Raw genomic sequence first — 23,917 nt, forward strand, 5'->3', positions numbered from 1 at the left:
TCCCACCCTCTCTCTTCCCCTCTCCCACCTCCTTTTCCCAGTCTCCCCCAGTTTTGTTCAATAAAGAGAGATTCTATTTTTGAACACAATTGTCCTTTATTTTGTACATCAGGAAGGGGGGCTAGGGAAGGGTAAGTGAAAGGAGGTGAGGGAGGAATGGGGTATGAGCCCCCGATGGGGAGGACTGGACTGGCTCTGCGGGCTTCTGGGGATGGAAGCTCTCCTGCAGCCCCCCAATTGCCCCCTCACCCCAGATGGCAGCCTGCGGCAAGTGCAGCCGGTCTGATGGCCGAGTGCTGTGATGTGCCCAGTGTTGGTAGTCCGGGCAATCCAAGCCAGGACTGCTTTGCAAGCGGGGCACCCCTGAGATTTGTCTGTCCGGGGTGGGGGTCGGGTCCCTTTAAGCACAGCCCTCGGCTAGCCTGAGACAGCAGCTCCATGCTCTAAGTCCTCATCTGATGCCCTGCCGGCACTGCTTCCGGCCATCCTTAACCCCGGTTCAGGGTCCACTCTGTGTGGACATGCTAGTTCGAATTAGCAAAACGCTAATTCGAACTAGTTTTTTAGTCTGGATGCGTTAGTTCGAATTAGCTTAGTTCAAATTAACTAATTCGAACTAAGTTAGTTCAAATTAGCGCTGTAGTGTAGACATACCCATAGAGACTGGAATGATTCACAGAATAGGCGAGTTTCTGGTAGCTTTTAAATGGAAGAGGAGGAGAGCTCTGGAGGTTAGATAATTAAAAGACATAAATGAATGTGGCACATTTATTATATTTTTAAAGATAGGCATAAAATAGCATCCTCAGTCATTGTAGATGTGAATCTATGCTGGGGATGAGCAAGGAGGAAGATCACACACACATATTTTTGACATATAGTAAATAAGCTATTGCTATGAAAAAATAGTGTTTGAGATATCAGGCATATGGAAAAGGCTTGAGGGGTGGGAGGAATCATATCTGAATATAGGCACTGCCATCTCTAGGCTAAATACAAACATGGTCTTTAAAAAACAACAATTGTTTCTTAAGGTCCCTGATAAAAGATTGATCACTGTCATTTTAGAAATGGGTCTAAAGAAGAATTCAGTGTTTTCAGTGCTTCTATGCTATTAAAGCAACACATGGATTGGCAAAATATAGGATTGCTAATTTCAATAGAGATACAGCCATATAAACGAGGGTTGAATTTCACCTTGGATTTTGTTTCTTAGAGAATATTGATATGTCAGAGAACTGTATTCCCTGCATTAATCTGCTCTGTTTGTTTTACTAATAGCATGCCGCCACCGATTCTTTCAAACTAATATCACTATGCTGTTGGCTTAATTTAGGTTAAATGAAAAGCATAAAATATACATTTTAAATAGTTATTTAGTAGTAGTAGTAGTAGTAGTATCAACATGTGGTGGTATTCCATTCTGTTGTAGATTATTAATTTCTGTGGAAATACCATAATTATAGTTCTCAATGCTTCTGGAGGGGAGGAGGACCTCTGATAGAAACATTTGCAAAGGTAGAACTCAAGTCTATGTTACCAATTAAACTTGAAGTAAAAACAGCATCTTTGGAGAAATAGAAATCAATGAAATAATCTACCACTCTGCGGTATATTGTCATAAATGTTGAATGCCCACACTGAGTAATAGTGAACTTTTATTAACTTATTTTTTTTTAAGATCTAGCTTGAGGCTTGACATCTGTTAAAATACTTCAGTACCCACACGCTTATTTATTGCACAAGCAACATAAGGCACCCAGAAGAGTTTATTAATGGATGCTCTGAGAATTAAGTTGTTCTTTGGTGTGTTAGCTGTAAAGATTTCATTTAGTTTGACCTCTTTTTCATCTCTTCCTCAATTCTTTAAAAACTAAGCCAGTTTTAGTAGTTAGCTCACAGGGAAAAAAAGTAATGACAAGGACTATTCATCTTTTTCTCGTGTCCTTGTGATTGCAAATTAATGTGAAGACACTTCATTCTTCCTTGAATAGCTCTAGTTTTAAATGCACCTTTTTTTTAAACGAAGGCTTGTTACTATGGCTCTCTATTTTTGAATGTAGCTAAATTACACTGACTGTGTGAAAAGCCCTTGCTGAAAGAAAACACAATAGAATTCCTGAGATAAAGACAGCTGTGCTACAAATGAAACCTGCAATGGGCAAAAATGCTTGGAGGCTTTCCGGTTTTATTCAGCGTCACATGCTTGGAAATAAATTGGCTTAATAAGAAGTGACAAACATACAGTATACTCGAACTAATACTTTTGGGTTCCAAAGAAGCTCTAGGGCCCTAATCCTAAAAGAAATCAGAACTATCTGCACTGTAAAGAATATATTAAGCTGTTTGGCATCTAAATCGCTTAGCCAACATGCTGTCTTAATACAGCAGGTCTTCTAATAAATTCCAGTCCACGGATGTCTTTTAGGGAATATTCTGTTGCATCTCTCATGTTTTTCTTTGTTTTACTTGGAATCAAGAGGGAAAACTAACTTTTTCTCTTTAAGAGTACAGAAGTGATATGCTAGAATTAAACAGAAGGGGGAGTATGTCCTGTTGGGGAGAGTAGATGCTAGTGCACTACATTTGGATTAGAAACCTTATTGATTCAATTAAGATTTATAGTAGCAGCAATAGTGAAGGTTTTCAAGGAGTGTTGTTGTTCCACTGCTAAACTTGCCAGTTGAAGTCATGGGTTGAAAAGTAGAAAGGAGTTACAATGGGAAGACTAGCTTCTATAAATAAAGTGGGGGAGAGGGGAAGGAGAATACACTTTAATTTTGTCTATTCCTTCCTTTTCCACAATAGCAAAATAATATTATATTACAGCTTTAATATATTGTAGTGCACTTATATGATGAAGTATGGGACATTATTTCATTATTTAGTGAACATACACTAAAGCAGTTATTTTTATGGTTCGCTTTGTTTCGTTAAAGGGACATTGTTCTTTTATTGAATACTTAAGTGTTCCTATTAGTTCAGTGTAATGAGCATCTACTTTCTGTAGATAAGATTCAAGTAAGATGCTGATAAGGTTAGTTAAAGAATGTATCATTCTGTGTTTTGAAATGATTAACAGGGTAGAACTTTTGTTTATACTATGATTTGCGGCAAAACATTAGATACTAACTGAATAGGGTCATTCAGAGGCTAAACTACATCCTATTCTTCTTGTGAGCATGTAGTAAATGTTATACTTTTAGAAAATGGAACCTGTGAAGACAAGCTTCTTTCTGAAATTTGCTTTAATTCTTATGTCAGTATGTCTGAACTACTGGGTTAGTTATTTGTTTTAAGTTCAGCTGTCTGCTTGATTTGTACTAATATGTATGTTACCCTTTCTCTCTTCAGCTTAATAACCAATTTGTATTTTGTTTTGATTTTTCAGTCCCGTCTTTTACCTTCACACCAACAGGTATATATTTGCACTTTTCCTCACTCCTTTGTTAGTTTGGCATGTATGTGTGGTGTTATTTCTGTTTTTCTAATATAACCAGCCCAGCTGTTCTGAAAACAAAATATTAAAATGCATTATTTCTAGTGACAGATATAATTGCAGTATTCTTTAAGACGAAGTAGCTTTCTTATTTTTCTTCCACATATTTTAGAAATTATCACTGCTATGTGCGGTTGAGGTTTTGTTTGTTTGTTGATACCATTACATCTCCCTCAGTTTGGGTGTTTATAAGCCCACCCATGTAACTTTATGGTGTGAGATTGTCAGTTCTCACAGGTCTCATGCTGTACAGGGATCCAGTAGTGTGGACTCCTGCACTTAAAAGGTATCCCATTAATGTGAAAGGAGCTACTTGGGGTGGGATGGGGGCAGATTTCGACACCATTAGATCCTGACACCGTATCAGGATTGTGGTCACAACATGAAAAGGAAACTTCTGAAGGGCACCTATTGTATATTCTACTGGGAGCAATATTGGAGAATCAATGGCTATGTCTATACTGCCCTTTCCTGCACCAAAAAATATGCAAATGAGGCGAAGCATGGAATATCACCATGCCTTATTTGTGTAATTAAGGAGTCTCCGTTTTTGCACAAAAGGCTTTTGTGCAAAAAGGAGCCGTCTACACAGCTCCTTTTTGTGCAAACCCCCCGCCCCCTTGTGCAAGAGCCATTCTTCCTGAAAAAAAGCGGAAGAATGGCTCTTGCACAAGAGGGGGGTTTTGCACAAAAGCCTCATGTGAAAAAACGGAGCCTCATTAATTATGCAAATGATGTGTGGCGATATTCCACACTTTGCCTCATTTGCATATTTTTTACGCAAGAGAGGTCAGTGTAGGCATAGCCAATAGATGTTACTCTTACCTCTAAAATTGAGTGTTGAAACAATGTTCTAGCATGGCATTAGAAAGCATTATGTTGTAGGAGTTGTCAACTTTTTGGAGAAGTTGTAACAGCAGTCTTTGACTTTGGTCATTAAAGATTTCAGAACATTTTTCTCATATTTAATTCTGGTTTCCTGGCTCAATGTCAGCCCAAATAATTGTGTTTTGCCTCCCTAAATATTCTCACCTTCCAGTATCAACTGAATATGCTGCCTTTGCTTCTTGTCCTGAAGTAGAGTGGTGGATATGCAGTGTTAAAACTGATGCCTTGTTTTAATGCAAAGCGGTTGCATTTCATGTGAAGAATAAGAAAGGATTTGAAATAATTGTCTTTTCTTTTGTTCTCACTCTCTTTCTCTCTCTTTTGTAATCTATAAAACATGTCCCTCACACAGGCCATGATCCAAAACCCACTAAAGTCAATGGGAATCTTTCCACTGACTACAACGGACTTTAATTCATGGAGGTTAGGTCCATCAATGACTATTAGCTAAGATGGGTAGGAATGGTGTCCTTAGCCTCTGTTTATCAGAGGATGGAAATGGATGACATGAGAGGGATCACTTGATGATTACCTGTTTGTTCATTCCCTCTGGGGGCATCTGGCATTGGCCACTGTCGGAAGACAGGATACTGGGTTAGATGGACCTTTGGTCTGACCCAGTATAGCTGTTCTTATAGAGGCCATAATCTGAGTGCAAGTGCCATGTTTATAATACGGATGTTAAATTTAAGTTAATTTAGTAATCAAGTAGTAGATAGAATTTTTATCAACTACTCAATTACTCGATGGGGAAGGTAACCCCGCTCAGTTCCGGCTTGTGCTGGGACCAAACTCTGCTGCAGCTCTCCAATTTAAAAGGTAGTAGGAACTAGACAGCCCCCTGGCTCCTGCTGCATTTTAAATTACAGAGCCACAGCAGGGTTTGGTCCCCGACCTGGTGCGACCAGGGACTGAGACAGGCTGCCTGCCCACTGGGACAGGGACCAAAGCTGCGTCTCTGCAATTCAAAATACAGTAGGAGCTGGGGGTGGGGATACAGGCTGCAAGACTCCTACTACATTTTAAAGTGCAGAGCCGCAGTGGGGGTTTAGTCCCAGTATAAACTGTGACTGAGCGGGGCTGCCTGCCTAGCTGGTAGCAGCCCCTGATTGCAGGGGAACTTGGGACCCCCCAAGGACAAGGGTCGCTGCCACAAAGCAGCCCTGTCTATGGGGGGGTCCCAACTTCCCACTGGGACCCCCTGTGACGAGGGGCTGCTGCCGGAGAAGCCTCTCCTGCCCCCTCCCCCGGTGCCTCTGAGGCTACATCTAGACTGCAACCCTGTGTTGACAGAGAGGTGCAAATCAAGCATGTCAAAATTGCGAATGAAGCAGGGATTTAAATATCCCACACTTAATTACCATAAACATGGCTGCCACTTTTTTCGAAATGGAGCTTTTTTAAAAAAAAAAAAACCTGGCAGTCTAGACGCAGATCTGTTGAAAAGAAACCCTTTTTCAACAGATCCTGTAAACCTCATTTTTTGAGGAATACCAGATCTGCATCTAGACTGCCATGGTTTTTTGGGCTTTTGGGTTTTTTTTTTTAAAAAAGCTCCATTTTGAAAAAAAGCGGTGGCCATGCTTATGCTAATGAAGCGCGGGATATTTGAATCCCTGCTTCATTAGTAATTTTGAAGTGCTTGATTTTCATCCCTCTGTCGACAGAGACCTTTACTATGCCTACCTTGAAGGGTGTGTTCTGAGATATAATTAGTTAGAGCTACATTCTTAATCATATTTGAGTAGTATCTTACATCACAACTAGTTTATTTGATTTTATTCACTACTCAACATGAGGCAAGGTGCTAGAACCTGTCCCTTAATATTTATGCATTGGAAATCAAGAGTGGAAGCACATACAAATTATTTTTTATGTACAATTGTTTTGATGTACAGTTTCTAGCATAATCACAATGTGACATGTTACTCCATGGTGTGTTTTAGATCACACTAAAAAATGTTAGAACATAACAGTATTGCAAGTCATAGCTGCAAAATGAATATTAAGAATTGAGAAGAAGAAATCTGAAATTCACAATGTAAAAGTTTTTTTAAACAATCTTTCCGTTTTCTATACATTAGAATTTTAGTAGTTAGTTTTATTCATTTGAAATGGCAACAGGATTTTTTCTGTAGCATTACCTTCAGTAAAAGACTTACCTGTAGCATTGCCTCCTAAGGTTTTAATCCTGTTATTGTAATCACTGCAAGCATTTATCTCTCCCTTGCAGACTCCCAGCTTGGAGTTCTTTTAAAGAGCAGAATTTGGCTGCTTTTTTAAACACATTCCTAGCTAGAAAATGCATAGCTGTAGAATCCATCAACATTTGCAGTGGAGCTAATCTCCTTAACCCTTTGCCTAACCTACTGCAAACACAAGAATGGCAAATTCATAGCACTTTAAACTACTGATTTATGCCTCTTAAAAACTAATGTTTAACCATGATGCTTTCTGGAAAATACATGCAATTCATATCCAGAAACATTTTTTTAAAGGAATCTGTATGTGTGCTGACTCTTGCACTTTATTCTTAAGAAGTGTTAGCATAAACATCTCCTGATAATTTCAAACCAGTCAGACAAACTAATTTATTTCTTACAATGAATAAATTAAAAATGTATATGTAAAAATATTAACAATATGATTGTAAAATTTTAGAAAAGAATACTTTTATAAGGACTTTAAATGTGAACCTTGCATAATTGGGGGAAGGGATAGCTCAGTGGTTTGAGCATTGGCTTGATAAACCTAGGGTTATGAGTTCAATCCTTGAGAGGGCCATTTAGACAGCTAGAGCAAATCTGTCAAGGATGGTACAGGCAGTCCCCAAGTTATGCGGATCCAACTTATGTCGGATCCGCAGTTACGAACAGGGATTTTCTCGCCCGAGAGGACTGGAGCGGCGGGATGCCTGGTTCCGGGGCGAGAAAAGCTGCTCCCAGTCTCCCTGGTCTGCTGGGGGAGCCAGCAGACCGGGGAGCAAAGCGGTGGAGGACCCGGGGCCAGACCTGCGGCGCTTCCAGCTGGATCAGCTGGAAGCGCCGCGGGTCCGGCCCAGGACCTCCGCGGCTTTGCTCCGCATCTCCCTGGTCTGCTGGGGGGGGACGCAGCTAGTGCCCCCCCCCAGCAGACCAGGGAGACGTGGAGCAAAGCCCGGGGCCTGTGGTAGAGCAGGTGGGGCGCTGCCGGTTGGTCCCGCAGCACCGCTCCTTGGCACTACTGGACCAACCCGGCAGCACCCGAGCTGCTCTGCCCCAGGCGTCCCCAAGTCAGCCGCTGCTGAAACTGACCAGCGGCTGACTACAGGAAGCCCGAGGCAGAGTTGCTCTGCCCCGGGCTTCCTGGAATCAGCTGCTGATCAGTTTCAGCAGCAGCTGACTTGGGAACACCTGGGGTTCTTAAGTTGAATCTGTATGTAAGTCAGAACTGGTGTCCAGATTCAGCCGCTGTTGAAACTGATCAGTTTCAGCAGCAGCTGAATCTGGATGCCAGTTCCGACTTACATACAGATTCAACTTAAGAACAAACCTACAGTCCCTATCTTGTACGTAACCCGGGGACTGCCTGTACTTGGTCCTGTTGTGAGGGCGGGGGACTGTTGTGAGGGCGGGGGACTGGACTCAATGACCTACCTCTCAAGGTCCCTTCCAGTTGAGATGGTATGATTAGAATACAATGTCTGTCAATAAGAGATTTTGCAGTAGGTTTTGATATAATGAACCATTGTTAAGATCATAATGTCTGTGCTCTAAAATCCTGGTACCTGATTAATATTATCAAGAAGATAATTATGTACAGTAAAGCTATAACATCTTTTAGCGTCATCTACTCATTCATGAACTAAACGAAGTGACATAAATTCCTCCTTGAGTAATTTGCTTGAAGTCAGTAGAATTATATTAGCGATGAATTTAGCGGAGTGCATTACACCATTTGGGACAGTGGGTGGGTGTTAATGTTACACAACAAATTTTAGTAACATATAAAGCTTTTGTGGGAGTTAAAGTCAGCAGCCAGGTGACCCATGTATGGCGTATAAATTTGCAAATAAAGGAATGACTGATGAGAGAGTAAGATTCGGTATTAAAGCTACCAATCTAAATTGAGAGATTCAGTTAGACGGAAACAAAAGGAGATTTAAAAAGTCGAATATGACTATTAAATTATTTTCTGTTTTTATCTCTTCATATTTTAGTAACCTATCAGAGAGGAGGAGAAGCTGTAAGCAGTGGAGGCAGGTAATGGCATGATTTATTTTGCAGACCATAAGTTGGATGTAAATAAACTAAATACCTGTACATTGAGTACATTTATAACTGATGGTTTAATAACATTTAGGCATGTAGTTTCCCTATTTTACTGATTTCAGAAAGAAAATACAGTATATGGCTTTTGAAATGTAGCTTTTGGTTCATTTGCAAAATTGAATCTTAACATTTCCAATTGAGTTGCTTTGTTGATCTGTAAAAAAAATGCATCCCAAAAACAAACAGCAGAGGGAGCACTTTGACTTCAGAATACAAAGTTTACTGATTTAGCAGATGATTAAGGGAGTAAAAGTAATTAAATTGTGGCATTTATGAAGATTAAGAAATATAGCCGGTTTGTAGATACTACAAAAGAAAAACGCATCATGGAAGAAAAACTTGCTGAAGACAGCAGCACACAAGGGATTGTTTTTAATCTTGCAGTGAATGCAAAATAGTTAAATCATCACTTGCTAGAGAGAGAATTACATCGAAGAAATAGAGAGAAATAGGTAGTTTATTTATAAATGGTTCTTTGCTCTCAGACCTAGTTCAGTTCCAGGTTGAGGACAAACCTGAAATGTTTGCCTGTTTTAATTTATTGATTAATGAATGGCAATGTCACACACAATAAGCTCAAATTCCTGCTCAGGGTGCTATTATTTCTTCAGAGGAAGAACTAGCAGTAGGCAGAGAGGCATATCCTGCATGTGTCACTTGAATAGCACAGAAATCACGCTCAAGCAAACCTTTTCTCAGCATTAGATTTAAGGCGCAGTATGGTAGTGAGCTTTTAAATCTCATCAAACATCTGGATAAATATATTCCTACCCCTTCCCTCCCTTCTGCCCTGGGTAATGCCCTGTAGTCCTTACCTTGCAAAAATGTACTGAAATTTGATAAGGATTATATCTGCTGAGAAGGGTTGAAAGTGCTTTGTAGGATAGGATTATAATTCAAAATTATCTGAACAATCTGGAGAAGTGGTTTGAGATAAATAGGATGATATTCAGTAAGGACGAATGCAAAAAACTTAGGAAGGAACAATTAGTTGCACACATACAGAATGGGAAATGACTGCTTGGGAGGGAGTACTGGGAAAAGGGATATAGTAGTGGTCATAGTGGGCCACTAGCTAAATATGAGTCAGCATTGTGACACTGTTGCAAAAAGAAAACTTAATTCTGAGATGTTTTAGTGGGAGTGTTTTGAACAAGACATGAGAAGTAATTCTTCTTCTCTACTCTGTGCTAATTAGGCATTGTGTCCAGTTCAGAGTGGCACATTTCAGAAAAGATGGGGACAAACTGGAAAAAAATCCAGAAATGAACAAAAAAATGATTAAAGTTCCAGAAAACATGATCTAGAAGAGAAGATTGAAAGAACTTTGTTTAGCTTGGAAAAGAGAAGACTAAGAGGGGACATAACCGCTTTCAAATACCTATAAGGTTGTCACAATGAGGAGGGAGAAACTTTGTTCTCCTTAACTGCTAGTGATAAAATAAGAAGCAATGGGGCAGCAAGGGAGATTTAAGTTGGACATTAGCAAAAAAGTTCCTGTCAGGTTGGTTAAGCACAAGAATAAATTGCCTAGGTAGGTTGTGGAATCTCCGTTACTGGAGACTTTTAAGAGCACATTAGACAAACAACAGGTGTGGTCTACGCAGTGATTTGTCCTGCCATGCAGAGGCATCCTTGCTCATGCTGAAAATACACAGTTGTATAGGGCACCACTGAGTCTTACTGTCCACCTACCTGCCTCTTCCTGTCCCTGTTCTGTGGCTCTGCTTCCTCTGGAGAGGATCTAGTTAACCTGAAAGTAAAAAAGCCTGCCAGACCTATTAGCAGAAGCTAGAACCTGTGAAAGAGCCATAGTAATGGTAATGAAACCATTTAACAGGCATTTCACATCCCAGATATATATACAGTCAGTTTCTGAATTTACTGTGTTAGTCTACAGGACCTTAGTTTATAGTTTAAAAAAATACTTTACCCCCCCCCATCCTATACAGAATATAAAAGCTGCTCTCTTCTAGTATTCTGAAGTAAACATAACTCAAAATGAAGTATTTCAAAATAGCATCCAATTCTGCTAATGCCTATGGATAATATTAATTCTCCTTGCACAAAGCTCAAGTAATTATTTCTCTGCAAAGGTTGAGGAGTATGGAATCCTCCTAACCTGTAGGAAAGCTGGGAGGCTGAGCCAAACTGTTCTTGGTCACTATTCCACCCAGTGGGCAGGCATAGTGGCTTCTATTTCCATATAATTTGGCACACAATGTTTCTGAAACCTGGATTGATGTTATGATCTCTCCATTCATTTTCCTCCATTTGAATATGAGTGAAGTGCATACTTTCTTTCTGCGACATTCAGAAAGTTCATGATCAAAAGGAGAGCGCTTTTTTGGCTGCTCCAACCATAGCTCCCATACAGAGATCCTTCTTAGGACCTGAAAGGTGCAGAGTTTATCATCTCACCCTTGTGTACTGAGGTTTATTTTCAGATGATAAGCAGAGCACTATGTATGCCACGCATGGGAATGACAAATCTGCTGTACTCCCCACAAAACTAAATAACAGCACATTTATTTTATATATACAAAAATAAAGAAATCCATGAAAATATGCTTGCCTTAGTACAAGTCTGACAGTAAGTAATGCCTCAGTGGCTCATATGCTTACTTGTCAGATGGCTCATGTAGCATGCATATATATATATGATATATATACAGGCAGTCCCCAACTTACGCGGATCCGACTTATGTCGGATCCGCACTTACGAACGGGGCTTTCTCGCCCCGGAGGTCGAGGTGGCGGATTGCTACCTGCGAGCTCCGGGGCGAGAAAGCCCCGTTCGTAAGCTGCTCCGGTGCCCCTGGTCTGCTGGAGACTGTCTCCAGCAGACCAGGGGCACCGGGCGGATTCCCGCGCTTCTGAGGCTTTGCCAGAGCAAAGCCTCAGAAGTGCGGGGAACCGCCGCTGCTGCCGCTTCAGTCCCGGTGCCTGTGGTCTGCTGGGGACCGTCCCCAGCAGACCACAGGCACCGGGACTGAAGCCGCAGCAGTGGCGGGGTCCCGCGCCTCTGAGACTTTGCCAGAGCAAAGCCTCAGAGGCGCGGCACCCCGCTGCCGCTGCGGCTCTGCTCCCCGTGTCCCTGGTCTGCTGGGGGGGGGGGCGCAGCTAGTGTGCCCCCCCCCAGCAGACCAGGCTTTTGTTTTGGACCCTGGGGCAGAGCAGCTGGGGCGCTGCCGATTGGTCCTGCAGCGCCGCTCTGGGCACTACTGGACCAACCCGGTCCAGCCGCTGCTGGTCAGTTTCAGCAGTGGCTGAATCAGGACGCCTGGGGCAGAGCAGCTGGGGTGCTGCTGGGTTGGTCCAGTAGCACCGAGGAGCGGTGCTACTGGAGCAACCCAGCAGCACCCCAGCTGCTCTGCCCCAGGCGTCCCCAAGTCAGCCGCTGCTGAAACTGACCAGCGCTGATTACAGGAAGCCCGAGGCAGAGTTGCTGTGCCCCAGGCTTCCTGGAATCAGCTGCTGATCAGTTTCAGCAGCAGCTGACTTGGGGAAGATTGGGGTTCTTAAGTTTAATCTATATGTAAGTCAGAACTGGCGGTTAGTTTCAGCAGCGGCTGAATCTGGACGCCAGTTCCGACTTACATACAGATTCAACTTAAGAACAAACCTACAGTCCCTATCTTGTACGTAACCCGGGGACTGCCTGTATGTGTGTATATATATATATATATATATATATATATATATATATATATATATATATATATATATATATAGTTTAGCCATATAATTGAAGTGCTCTTTGATATTGACAGGCTAAATGCCTCATAACCAACTGCTGTAGCAGTTTTCATTCTCAATTTCCAATTTTAAAGAATTTCAGTTGAAAAAGCATTATATTCAATATTTTCACATTAGATATTTATTGTTTTTGCACTACATGATAAACTTTTGTTGTGTGGGTTGGATTTTTTTACTGCAGTAGCCCTTAAAATGTGTCCATTATGCCTGAGATAAATGTATATGTTCTTTTTTTTTCTGCAGTATAACCCTCTAGTTCAGTATTCCTATCTACTGTAGGAAATAACTTGAACACAGCAATGACTGAAATTATCTATTTTCAAATACTTATTTAGTTATCAGTAGCAAGTATCAGATTTTTAAGGGTTACTACTGTATGTGAAGCTTTGCAAAAAGCACAATGATGTCAGTGGAAAAAAACAGTGTGTGCTGAATGTTCTGTAGAATATTCATTAAAGTTTATTTAGTGCTTACTAGAAAACCTGCAATAACTTGGAACCATGCAGCTGGAATACAGATCTTTTAGCTGATGACATGATATATCATCCAATATGCAGCCAACATACAGCAGTGAAGACTTGTGATCTGATTATCAAAGATGCTGAGCATTCACAATTCCTGTGGACTTCAATAGGTGCTGCTAGTGTTCCACAGTTTTTATGAAAAATAATTTTTTGAGAAATTTTCCAATTTTCAACCAGCATCCCACCTCTGTTTTTGTCATTGATATTTTCTCTCCTTTTGCTTCCTTTTTTCTTCAGTCCTTCCTCATGCTTCTTTTCGTTTCCCCACTTTCCTCCATTTTTCCATGTTGCCAATTAAAATTAGGGCAAAACTGAAAAACCCTAGTGTTTGGTTTTCAGATTTTTTATGAAAACCAGAAAATTTCATAAAATTCTAAATTTTCCACTTTTTCAGCTAACTCTACTGTTTGTTCACACCCCTATAATAGTCAAATTATTTTGATGGTTTCTCTCTACCATAATTTACCCCAAAAAATCAATACTTTATGAGGATATCTGGGAGTCAACACATATCCCAGTTCTTGTTTCTGTGGCAAGGCAGGTGATTAGCAATATGCTAAGAGCCAAGATTAATGGACATATACCAATTAAAATATATTTTGTAAGAAATGTAATAAATATGCATTGTCAGAACCTTCACTATTCACAATATAAACTTTTTCATGCTAGACAGCCATTTTAGAAGAGCATAGGAATTGGTTTAATAACACAGTTGTTTGATTTATGAAATTACCAAACGTTGTCTTTTAAAGACCAGGACTTCTAAACATCAGTGAACCTGCCCCTCAACCATGGCTAGCGGATACATGGCCCAACACTGGGAACAACCACAATGACTGCTCCATCAACTGCTGTACCTCGGGCAATGGAAATAGTGACAGCAACCTCACAACTTACAGTCGACCAGGTTAGATACCTTTACTAATTAACAAAAGGCCTGTTTTACACTGACCTCTTACAAGCAGAGGCAAGAGTTGCTTTCCTAAATACTTAGATTTAATACCAGTCTCATTCATACATTTTTATTTCAGTTTTAGTTTTAGTGCCTTATCGTGAATGTTGTACAGACTGTCCAGCCTTTCATCAAACTGAGGATAAACCATAAAACGTTACATGTTGGTGCATTCCCAGAAATTGATACTGGGGACCTCTAGAGATAAATGCAAGAGCTGCTTCATCTTGAGCTAAAGAGCCAAGGCTCTGTAGCTAGAGGCACTAACATCTTGTTTTGGTATGGAAGAAGACCTGGTTTTGCCAGTAGATTATAGTACCACTTACAATTTTAAACTTTTGTGTTATATGCCTCCACAATTTAGAGGTTATAGGGTCACATTCATTTCTCCTAACCAGCTGGTACATCATTTCAGATAATGGGTATGTACCTATAGCTCCTATTTCATTCTGTGCAGCTGCTAAACTTGGGTTTGCTGATTTTCAAGATGGTTTTACAGGTTGAACCTCTAAAATCTGGGACTCTCCAGTCCGGCAACATCTGTGGCCCAGCAGGATCACCAATATTGCTGCACCAGAGAGCCCCAGCTGACCAAGTTCAGAAGCGCAGCCCAGTCTGGGCTGGCGGTGGGGAGCGTATCCATAGTGGGGCTGGCGCAGTGAGGAGCACAGCCCTGGCCAGTGCTGATGGCAAAGAGCGCAGCCCCATCTGGGGCTGGAAGCAGTGGGGTCAGTGGCCAGAAATGCAGCTCAGACTGGGGCTGGTACAGTGGGGAAAAGGGTGCGGCCCCAGTCAGGGCTGGTGGTAGGGAGCGCAGTCAGCAGCCAGGAGCGCAGTCCTGGCTGGGGTTGGTGGCACAGAGCGCAGCTCCAACCAGGGCTGGAATTAGTGGGGCTGGCAGCTGGGCGCACAACCTGGACCAGCGCCGTAGGGGGCGCAGCCCTGCATGGGGCTAAAGGCAGCGGGGCCGGCTCCTGTCCAGGGCTGGTGCAGTGCCGGGATGTGGCCTCAATCAAGGCTGGCATAGCAGGGGACTGGAGGCAGAGGCAAGTAGCAGGGAGCGCAGCTCCAGACGAGAGCAGAGCCTACAGCTGGGTGGGGAGCCTTAACCTCCCCTTGTCTGACAAACTCCATTGTTTGGGACCACTCAGGTCCCAAGGGTACTGAATAAGGGAGGTTCAACCTGTATTAGCCCTCCAATTCTCTTGCTGCTATTGCAGCATTTTCTTACCAAATTACCTCTCTATTATGATGCTCACAAAATCATTGCACCTTAAACATAAGCTAAACGGTCCCATTAATTGATACAAATTTGGTTTAGTCCATGATAGGCCTAAACGTACTGTAAAACTAGGCATGAATGAACTCATTCTAGTCAAATAAGAAAGAACCTGATTTGGGTCCTAAAATTCAAACTGAACGGAAAATTTCTTGAGTTTCAAAAGTCCAAGTAAATTTTAATTCTGGTGCAGTTCTGCACTTTGTGATACTGGCTTGGACCAGAAGTAGGAATACCACAATGTTATTGAAGAGGTTTTCTTGAAATGACCAGAAACAATAGATGCTTTATATAGCAAAGATTTTCCATCTCATTTTGCATATGGCCTTTTGCTATTCACTTATTGCTATGCCAATCTTCTTCATTTGGGTGGCTGGCTGTTGGAGGTTTTTTTTTGTTTGTCTGTAAAGCTTATATTACAGAGAATAACTAATTATGTTGAATGTGAAAAGCAAAATATAGATTTTAGAGATAAATTGAGGCTCTTAGGAGCAAGGATAACACAGGGATGGCCAAAAAAAGTTCCCTCAGTGGCTGAATATTTTAGAGGGAGACATTATGGCGTATAATGCCTGCTGCGCTCAGATGGTGCATGCTAGGTATAAAACATTTTAAAAAATGTGTAGCAAATCCTGCTTTGCAATGTAACTGACATTCTCTTTATTCTGACCAGTTGTAGTTGCCAGTGAGTCAGGAGTGGGACTCCTTGGCCACACCTCTACCCAAGTAGACACATCCCTTCTTGGGCATAGAGCGCTGCCAATAACAATGGTTGGCCTTCACTGCTTACATCCCCCATGATTTTGCAGTCAGAGTACGACTGCCTGCAACGTGGAAGCATTGGGAGGACATGGTGTTCCCGCTAGGTCTAATGTAATTACTGCAAGGCCAGCCATAAACTGATGATAGTCATTCATTTAGTCCAGTATCGTTTCTGACAGTAGCCAGTACCAGATGCTTCAGAGGAAGGTATGAAATTTCTAATAAGGGACTTGTGGAATAATGTGCACATGGATTATAAGTACCCAGATAGGAAAGGGATTTCTGACAATAACGGTCTATTTAGTCTAGCAGACAAAGTCATAACAAGGTCCATTGGCTGGAGGATGAAGCTAGACAAATTCAGACTAGAAAAAGGCACACATTTTTAATAGTGAGGGTAATAAGCATTGGAACAATTTAGTGAGGAATGAAGTCTGTTCTCCTTCAGTTTATTGTTTAATCACAGTTATCTCTCTAAATCTTTCTAAAAGATATGCTTTATCTCAACTTGAAGTTATGGGCTTCATGCAAGAATCATTTAGTAAAATTCTATGGCCTTTCTTACACAGGAGAATTGACTGTCATAATTGTCCTTTCCAGGCTTAATGTCTTTGAATTTTCTTAGCCCCTTCAGTTTGCAGTTGTCTTATGTCCTGAAGCACAAAGGTTTACAGCCTTTATATATAAAAGTGTAACTATAGACACTCCAATTAGCCATACATATTTCTAGTATAATCTTGTAAGTATAGTGCTCATTGGCAACCCTACTTTAAAAGGACAGCTGCTTTATAAAAGTAGGGAGGAATAAAAAATTCACTTTTGATAAAAATTTATGTTATATAGATAAGATGCTATTTGTACAGATAAATACTTTGTAGGAAGACATCCTAATAGGGTATAGCTTAAGTTTGGACCTACAGCAGTATGTACTTCACAAATTATTTTCCTTTGCAAAATCCGGCTGAAAAAGAAAGCAAATAATGTATTTCTAGAATGTTCCTAATAGAAAATCAAAATAAAGGAGGAGGCACGAGCAATAAAAGATATAGAGGAAGGTAAAAAAATGAGGCATAAAAAGACAACTTTCATGAAGAGGAGGAAAAAGTAGCAGCATTGCTTCAGGTGATCATGAAAAAAATTAAAGGGAAAGACAGAAATGAAAAAAGCCTTATGTAACAAATGTCAAGAAGCTGAAGAGTATGCAGAGCAATAAATAAATAACAGCTCGCATATGAAAGAAAAATATATCAAACAGTAAAATCTTTTTTTAAAAATTGAAGCTGAAGGGCATGAAGTGTGCAGTGAATAAGTTGTTTGTAATAGCATGTACTGCTCACATCCCTTAACCATTGCAGTGGGGAGGAATTATTTTATTTTTGTATTTTACTGCTTTTACACAGAAAATGTATCCTGAAAGAACTGTGAATGTTAGAGAATGTTTTGGAAATGTATATGTTTATTTCTTAGAATGTGGAGGTTAAATTCTGTAATGCTTACTTAATTTTTACTCATTGATTTTGGCTAGAGTTTGCCTTCACCAAGGACACTGGGGGTACGTCTAAACTACATGGCTCCATCGACGGAGCCATGTAGATTTGTTTTTTTGGCAAAGGCAAATGAAGCCGTGATTTAAATGATCGCGGCTTAATTTAAATTTACATGGCTGCCGCTCTGAGCCAACAAACAGCTGATCAGCTGTTTGTCGGCTCAGCGCACTAGTCTGGACGCTCCCCTGCCGACATCAAAGCCCTTTGTCGGCAGCCCCGGTAAACCTCATCCCACGAGGAATAACGGGGCTGCTGACAAAGGGCTTTGATGTTGGCAGGGGAGCGTCCAGACTAGCGCGCTGAGCCGACAAACAGCTGATCAGCTGTTTGTTGGCTCAGCGCGGCAGCCATGTAAATTTAAATTAAGCCGCGATCATTTAAATCGCGGCTTCATTTGCCTTTGCCTATCTGTCTAATCTACATGGCTCCATCAACGGAGCCATGTGGTTTAGACACACCCTGGGATTTGTCCTGATGTAATCACTCAGCAGTTATAGTTTGTTAAAATACAGCAACTGTCTTCTTGTGAACCGATCATCTGAAGAAGCGGGCTGTGCCCATGAAAGCTCATGATACCATCTGCATGTTTTGTTAGTCTATAAACTGCTACCAGACCATTTGTTGTTTTGTTCTGTAACAGACTGACTCGGCTATCCCCTGAAGCTTCTACACATTTAATGGTCATTTTGTGCTGGTTACCTGTTCTGCTCATGACCTCTGTGGCATCTGGCATTGGCCACTGTCAGAAGACAGGATAGTGGGCTTCATGGACCTTTGGTCTGACCCAGTATGGTCGTTCTTATGTTCTTTTATTAATAACTCCATATATAGTTGGATATGAAGGAGAAACAGATCCTGTGAAAATAATGTTTTATGCTAGTCACAGGGAAGGAAACAAGTTTCCTGGAAGACAGGCATGCTGTTCCAGCATTTAATATACTGGGTCTGAGTTCTAGAATTATGATTTAAATGTCTGCACAATCCTGGTTACTGTGAGACTATCTCTGAGTGCTAACTTTGTGGCAAAGTACCTACTAGGAGGGTGAATTCACTCTTATTTATACTGAATAAGGTGCCAGAGGCAAAAGTATGCATGACTAATAAGATCCAAAGTAATTACGAGAAGCATATGGTGCAGCCCTTGTTTTTGTGTAGTAACTTAAAGCTAAATAAAGTTCAATGGACTCTTTATTCATTCATGTATTTAAAAGTTATATTACTACAAACCCTTTTCTGCTTTACAGAATCAGGTCATATCGTTGTGCACAAAAATATTTGTAAAGCATATTGCACATGAAGATATAGTGAGAAATGGAACAGAATGACCTTTTCTTTTCCCTTTCCTATGTTCTTAGCTGATTGCATAGCAAATTACAACAACCAGCTGGACAGCAAGCAAACAAATCTGATGCTGCCTGAGTCAACTGTTTATGGTGATGTGGACTTGAGCAACAAAATCAATGAGATGAAAACCTTCAATAGCCCGAATCTAAAGGATGGAAGATTTGTCAACCAACCTGGGCAGCCCACTCCTTATGCAACCACTCAGCTCATCCAGTCAAGCATCAGCAATAATGTTAACAGCAACAGTGGGGATACAAATGAGAAACACTGGAAACCTTCCGTTCAGCAAAAACAAGAGGTTGCACCCATACAGTACAACATTATGGAGCAAAACAAATTAAACAAAGGTGGTGAGCTTTTAGGCTTTTTTACTCTTGTTTATTCATCAGATATCTGGTGCTGGGAGTCCAAAGCTTGTCAGGACTAGTAGACATAGACCTATGTGGTAATCCTAGGCTTATTCCTTTGTAGATTGAGAAATTCCCAGTTAACAGTGTCAAAGAGTTAATTAGCACTACAATAACCTTTGAAGATTGAATTTATTGTAACACATAACTAGCTGCAACTTTAAAGAGCATTAAATAAAATATATTTTCATATGGCTTTGTTATTAATTTAAATTGAATGGTAGATGCTTAATTGGTTAGAACAAAAACCAGATCTTTTATTCATCAGGCTGATGCATGGTAGTCACGTTTTACTCCACCTTAAATTTTAAATAGGTCAAGCTATCTTTATCAGTAGTGGATGGAGGCAGGCTAATTAAATCTACATCTTCATGTAAACAAATAGAATTTTTGCACATCAAACTGTACAACATTATATTATGTTGTGCACTGGGGACAGAAATGGACCAATCCAATTAATTTTAGCTATATTCCTAGTAAGCCCCCCCAACTCACATATTCAGAAAGAATACTGTGGGAAAAAATGGTATACTATATTTCCTTTCTTATCCTGCCTGCAGTCTGTGGGTTTGGACACTAAAAATAAATTGATTTCAGTGTAAACTGAAACATCAGAATATACTTTTGTGGCCTGAGGGGCATGTTACTACAATGTGATGGGTAGGACTTAAAAGAAATAGGTATGTGATTTCTTGCTAGTCTGCAGGCTACCATGCAACCTGCTTTAATAACCTGATTTGCAAAGAAGTATTTCTAGGAAGTGGATCCATTCTAACTGTGAAGTTTTTGAACAGATAGTTGTAACTTGTGTGATCATGTAGTGATATTGAAAAGGTGTCCAGCAAAAAAGACATTTCATTACAGAAAGTTGATTTCATGTATTTCCTGCCTGACCTACTTACCACAAAGTGGTTGAGAGGGCCATATAAAATGTGCACCACCTTTTGACATAGTCAAAGGGAAAATTCATTTTTTCTGGCTCCAAGCTATAGGGTTTGAGGGGGTTATTTTTTGTAATTATGCTTATGCACTCACTTTTCCCTGGTGCCTGTATGTATTACATTGCAGTTTCAGAATTAAAATGTTTGCATTTTATGGCCAAGAAGATGGTATATATTACAGCTGCATATTTTCTAGCATATTGTGCTATGAAAAGACCCCATTAAAGCATTGTCCGCTGACAGTCATATATACATATTTCAGAGTGCTGATTTATTGTTTATTCTCTGTGTAAACAGACATGGAATGCTCGATTTCAGCGTAAAGTGTGGAATGCAGCTAGACTGAGAAACAATTACAGAATACATTCTGGTGTGGGATTTATCATTCTGCCCTTTTTTTCCCCCATGCTTACATTATCAAAAGCATGCCTGCAGCAGATGGGGACTGGATTCTTAGCTACTCTGTATGGGTTTTTTATGAGTCAATAGTCTGATCTTGGATTTCTTATTTCCTAAGTCAAAACCATCTCGCTGACAATTTTACCTATAGCTTTTATAATGAGAAATAACCATTTTGATGAGTTCCATGCTGTGCTTCATTGTCGGTACTTTATGTCCAATGGTTCTGTTTATGTCTTTATTTTATTTGCTCTATGAAAAGCAACTTAGCTCTTGCTAGGCTTCTTTCAATTATACACACTCCTTAAGCAAGAAAACAGTGTATTGTCTGCTGAACATTTTATCCCTGAGAAATTTTTGTAGCTCTGATTGCCAACTCTAGCATTTAAAAATAAAATCCCTGTAATTAAATGTTCAGCTAGAGCTTCAGAATTGGACAGGCCAGTTATTGTAACTGTTAATAATTAAAAAACAACCCTATGCTCCTCTAGAACTGTGGCAGCACTATCTGGCATTCTTCCTGGATACTATAGAGAAATTGGACCAAGCTTTCTGTGGGTGTAAATTGACTTCAATGGAATTTGGATCTTGTAGGGTTAAACTCTCTTCCTTTCAAAAATGTGGCATAAGCCTTTGTATGCTTTGGGACTTGAGAAAGACATAGGCACAATTTTGCCTTGAGTGTATGATCTACACTGCAGTTGAACACCTGCAGCCAGCCCATGCCAGCTAATTTGAGCTTGCAGGGTCTTAGAGCCCGGGCTTGAGTACTGAAACTTAACAGTCCCTTAGTGTAAGCCCCACTAGCCCAAGTCAGCTTGCAGAGGACACCCACTGGTGTCTAGGCACAGTGCAGAAATATCCTTAGTGACCATGGACCTTTTTATTTGTGGAGCTACTGAGATGCCCTAAATTCTGGAAACCTATGTGTAACAGTAATTGAAGGTGCATCAATATCTTCAGTGCTCCTTATAGTGTGTTATGAAGCAAGAATACACATGAAAGTTTATTAACGGAATATTAACTGTGTTATTAAACCTACAGATTACAGAGTAAATGACAATAATGCTCCAACTATTCCATACAACCAGTCATATGACCAGAACACAGGAGGATCCTACAATAGTTCAGATAGGGGCAGTAGTACATCTGGTGAGTATATCCAAACCAAGCTACAATTTGCTAAAATAATATATGGTTCTACTAGAAGATTTACCCAGCATTCATTGGGTCTTTAACTCAAATAAGTGTTGTTTTTCTTCATTTAAATCATTGTTTTGGAGTCGAGCTGAGGATGGAGGGGTTCAGTAGGCAGGCTGCACTTGAGAGGATAACCCCAGCCCTCTCTCATGGCAGTTTGGAATCAGGTGAGATACTCCTGTCCGTGGCCACTGCAGCTGCAGTGGGCACAGCTGGGGGAGAGGGAGAGGTCCATGTCCTCTGGCTGGAGAACAGACAGACAAATAGAATTATATAGTAGATAGCAAAAGATGCTTCTCTGAAATATATAGTAGATAGTTTCCCCTTTCTCCACTCCTGCCCCCTGCCAGCCACATAAGCTTATAGCCACCCCAGTCTCCATCTCTGGCCCCGTGCTGTCCCCTGTGGTCATTCTACAATATAACTCCCTCCTACCAGACCCTTCCCTTTCCATTTTATGAGAAACAATCAAATTCTAGGCACATCCCATTGTCCTTGCCTCACCAGACCCTGACCTTGCTTTAAGTTATAAGAAGAAGAAGCTGCATTCCAAATTTGTTGGCCCTCGTTCTTACCATTTAGAAGGAGTTCTTGAACAAATGGACTAATAGATGGACAGATAGACAGAGTTGCGCATTTCTAAAATATATTGTACTCAGAGACTTACCCAGCATTGCCTGGGATTGGGGTTGGAGTTGCCCCCATGGCTCCTGGCTTCAGCCCTGGGTCAGGTCAGGGTCGGAGCCATGGAGGGGCAAAGCAACGGTGCTCAAGGGCTGAATTGGTGTTTCAGGGGCAGCTCCGTGGGCTGTCCAGGATCACATACCCCAGGGTCTCCTCTGGAAAGGTGGTTCCTGGCTCCCCCTGGAGTCTTTAGGGACTACTGGGACACAGTTTCCACCCCCCCAGCAGGTCCTGAGGGTGAGGGTGGCCACCAGGCCATGGTTTGCAACCCCTCCTCCCCACAGTGTTCTGGGGGAAGGGCAGCCGGCAGTGTGGCCACAGTGGGGTGGCTGGCCAATGGGGCTCCCCCACTTGTGGCACTGCCGCTAAGGGTTAGGGGGAAAGAGTTTGGGGGAGGAGAACCATTTACCTAGTGCAGGGAGCCGCCATGTGGAGCCCCAATCCCAGCTGGCCACTCTGCCCAGTGCGGCTGCCCCACAGTGGTCACTCTGCAGTATAGATGTCCCCCACACTTGCTGCCTGCAGTGGTCAATCTCAATATAGCATCTCTCTTTTCAGAGCACTCCCTTTCCAAGTTAGGGAAAACATTACCATTACAGGCACTTGTGGTTTTCCTGGCACAATCAAACCCTGACCTTGCTTTATATTAGGACAAGAGGAAGCTGCCTATCAAATTTGGTGATCCTAGCTCTTACTATTTAGGAGGAGTTCTTGGACAGACAGACATTTCTTAAATATATATATAGAAGATTAATAATGTTACCATCTTTGATGGAACTGTATCTATATTCAGTATTAATGACCTGATTTGCAGAACTGCTGAGCGTCCATATCTCCCATTGGAAGAAATACAACAGAAACTCTGTGGGGTCAGAATTAACTTCCATAACTTCTGGTTGCGTCATCTTTATTACGTATAATTAAGCATCAGCTAGCTGATTAATGCCATCTGGATCTGTAAAATCCATATACTGCAGAATACTTTGGATTTTCTTACTTGGTCCTCCACTGTTTGATATATTGGCTTCAGACTTTTCTGTACAAAATCCTTTTTGGAAATTTCAAAGCAAGCAAGATATAGTGCAGCAAACTTCTCTTTTTGAAAAGGTACCATAATCCCTTCCCTCTGGCCATTAACTAAAATAACCTATGTTATTACAGTATTTTGCAGTTACTCTAAATAACAGAACACTTTTTATACCTAACAAAACAAATTTCAGTAAATTTTGTATCTGTAATTTTTCAACTCAGATACCATACAAATTGGTAGAAAGAACCGAAAAAAAGCCCTCTGTTTTTATTTAGACCAGCTCAGTGACTGTTTATCAAAACTAATCTTACTGGTATCATAGGTTTAGACAATACAGAATTAAAGAATTTCATTTCTCACAGTGCCTTTCATATACAAAGTTCTAAGAGCCT

General features: G+C 41.0%; 1 protein-coding gene across 3 annotated transcripts in view; it reads left to right on the forward strand.

Moving 5' to 3' along the window:
- Positions 1-23,917, forward strand: part of ROBO1 (roundabout guidance receptor 1) — a 1,035,646-nt gene that overhangs the window by 973,811 nt on the left and 37,918 nt on the right. For 2 of the 3 annotated variants that reach the window (XM_006136943.4, XM_075909735.1), the window contains 5 exons: positions 3,392-3,418; positions 8,586-8,628; positions 13,733-13,887; positions 18,876-19,214; positions 21,656-21,763. In XM_006136943.4, the coding sequence (XP_006137005.1) occupies positions 3,392-3,418; positions 8,586-8,628; positions 13,733-13,887; positions 18,876-19,214; positions 21,656-21,763 (672 nt within the window). The remainder of the gene's footprint in view (positions 1-3,391; positions 3,419-8,585; positions 8,629-13,732; positions 13,888-18,875; positions 19,215-21,655; positions 21,764-23,917) is intronic. The other variant, XM_075909745.1, reaches the window with a different exon arrangement.

This window comes from Pelodiscus sinensis, chromosome 1 (genome assembly GCF_049634645.1).
Source record: "Pelodiscus sinensis isolate JC-2024 chromosome 1, ASM4963464v1, whole genome shotgun sequence".
Taxonomy (NCBI): domain Eukaryota; kingdom Metazoa; phylum Chordata; order Testudines; family Trionychidae; genus Pelodiscus; species Pelodiscus sinensis.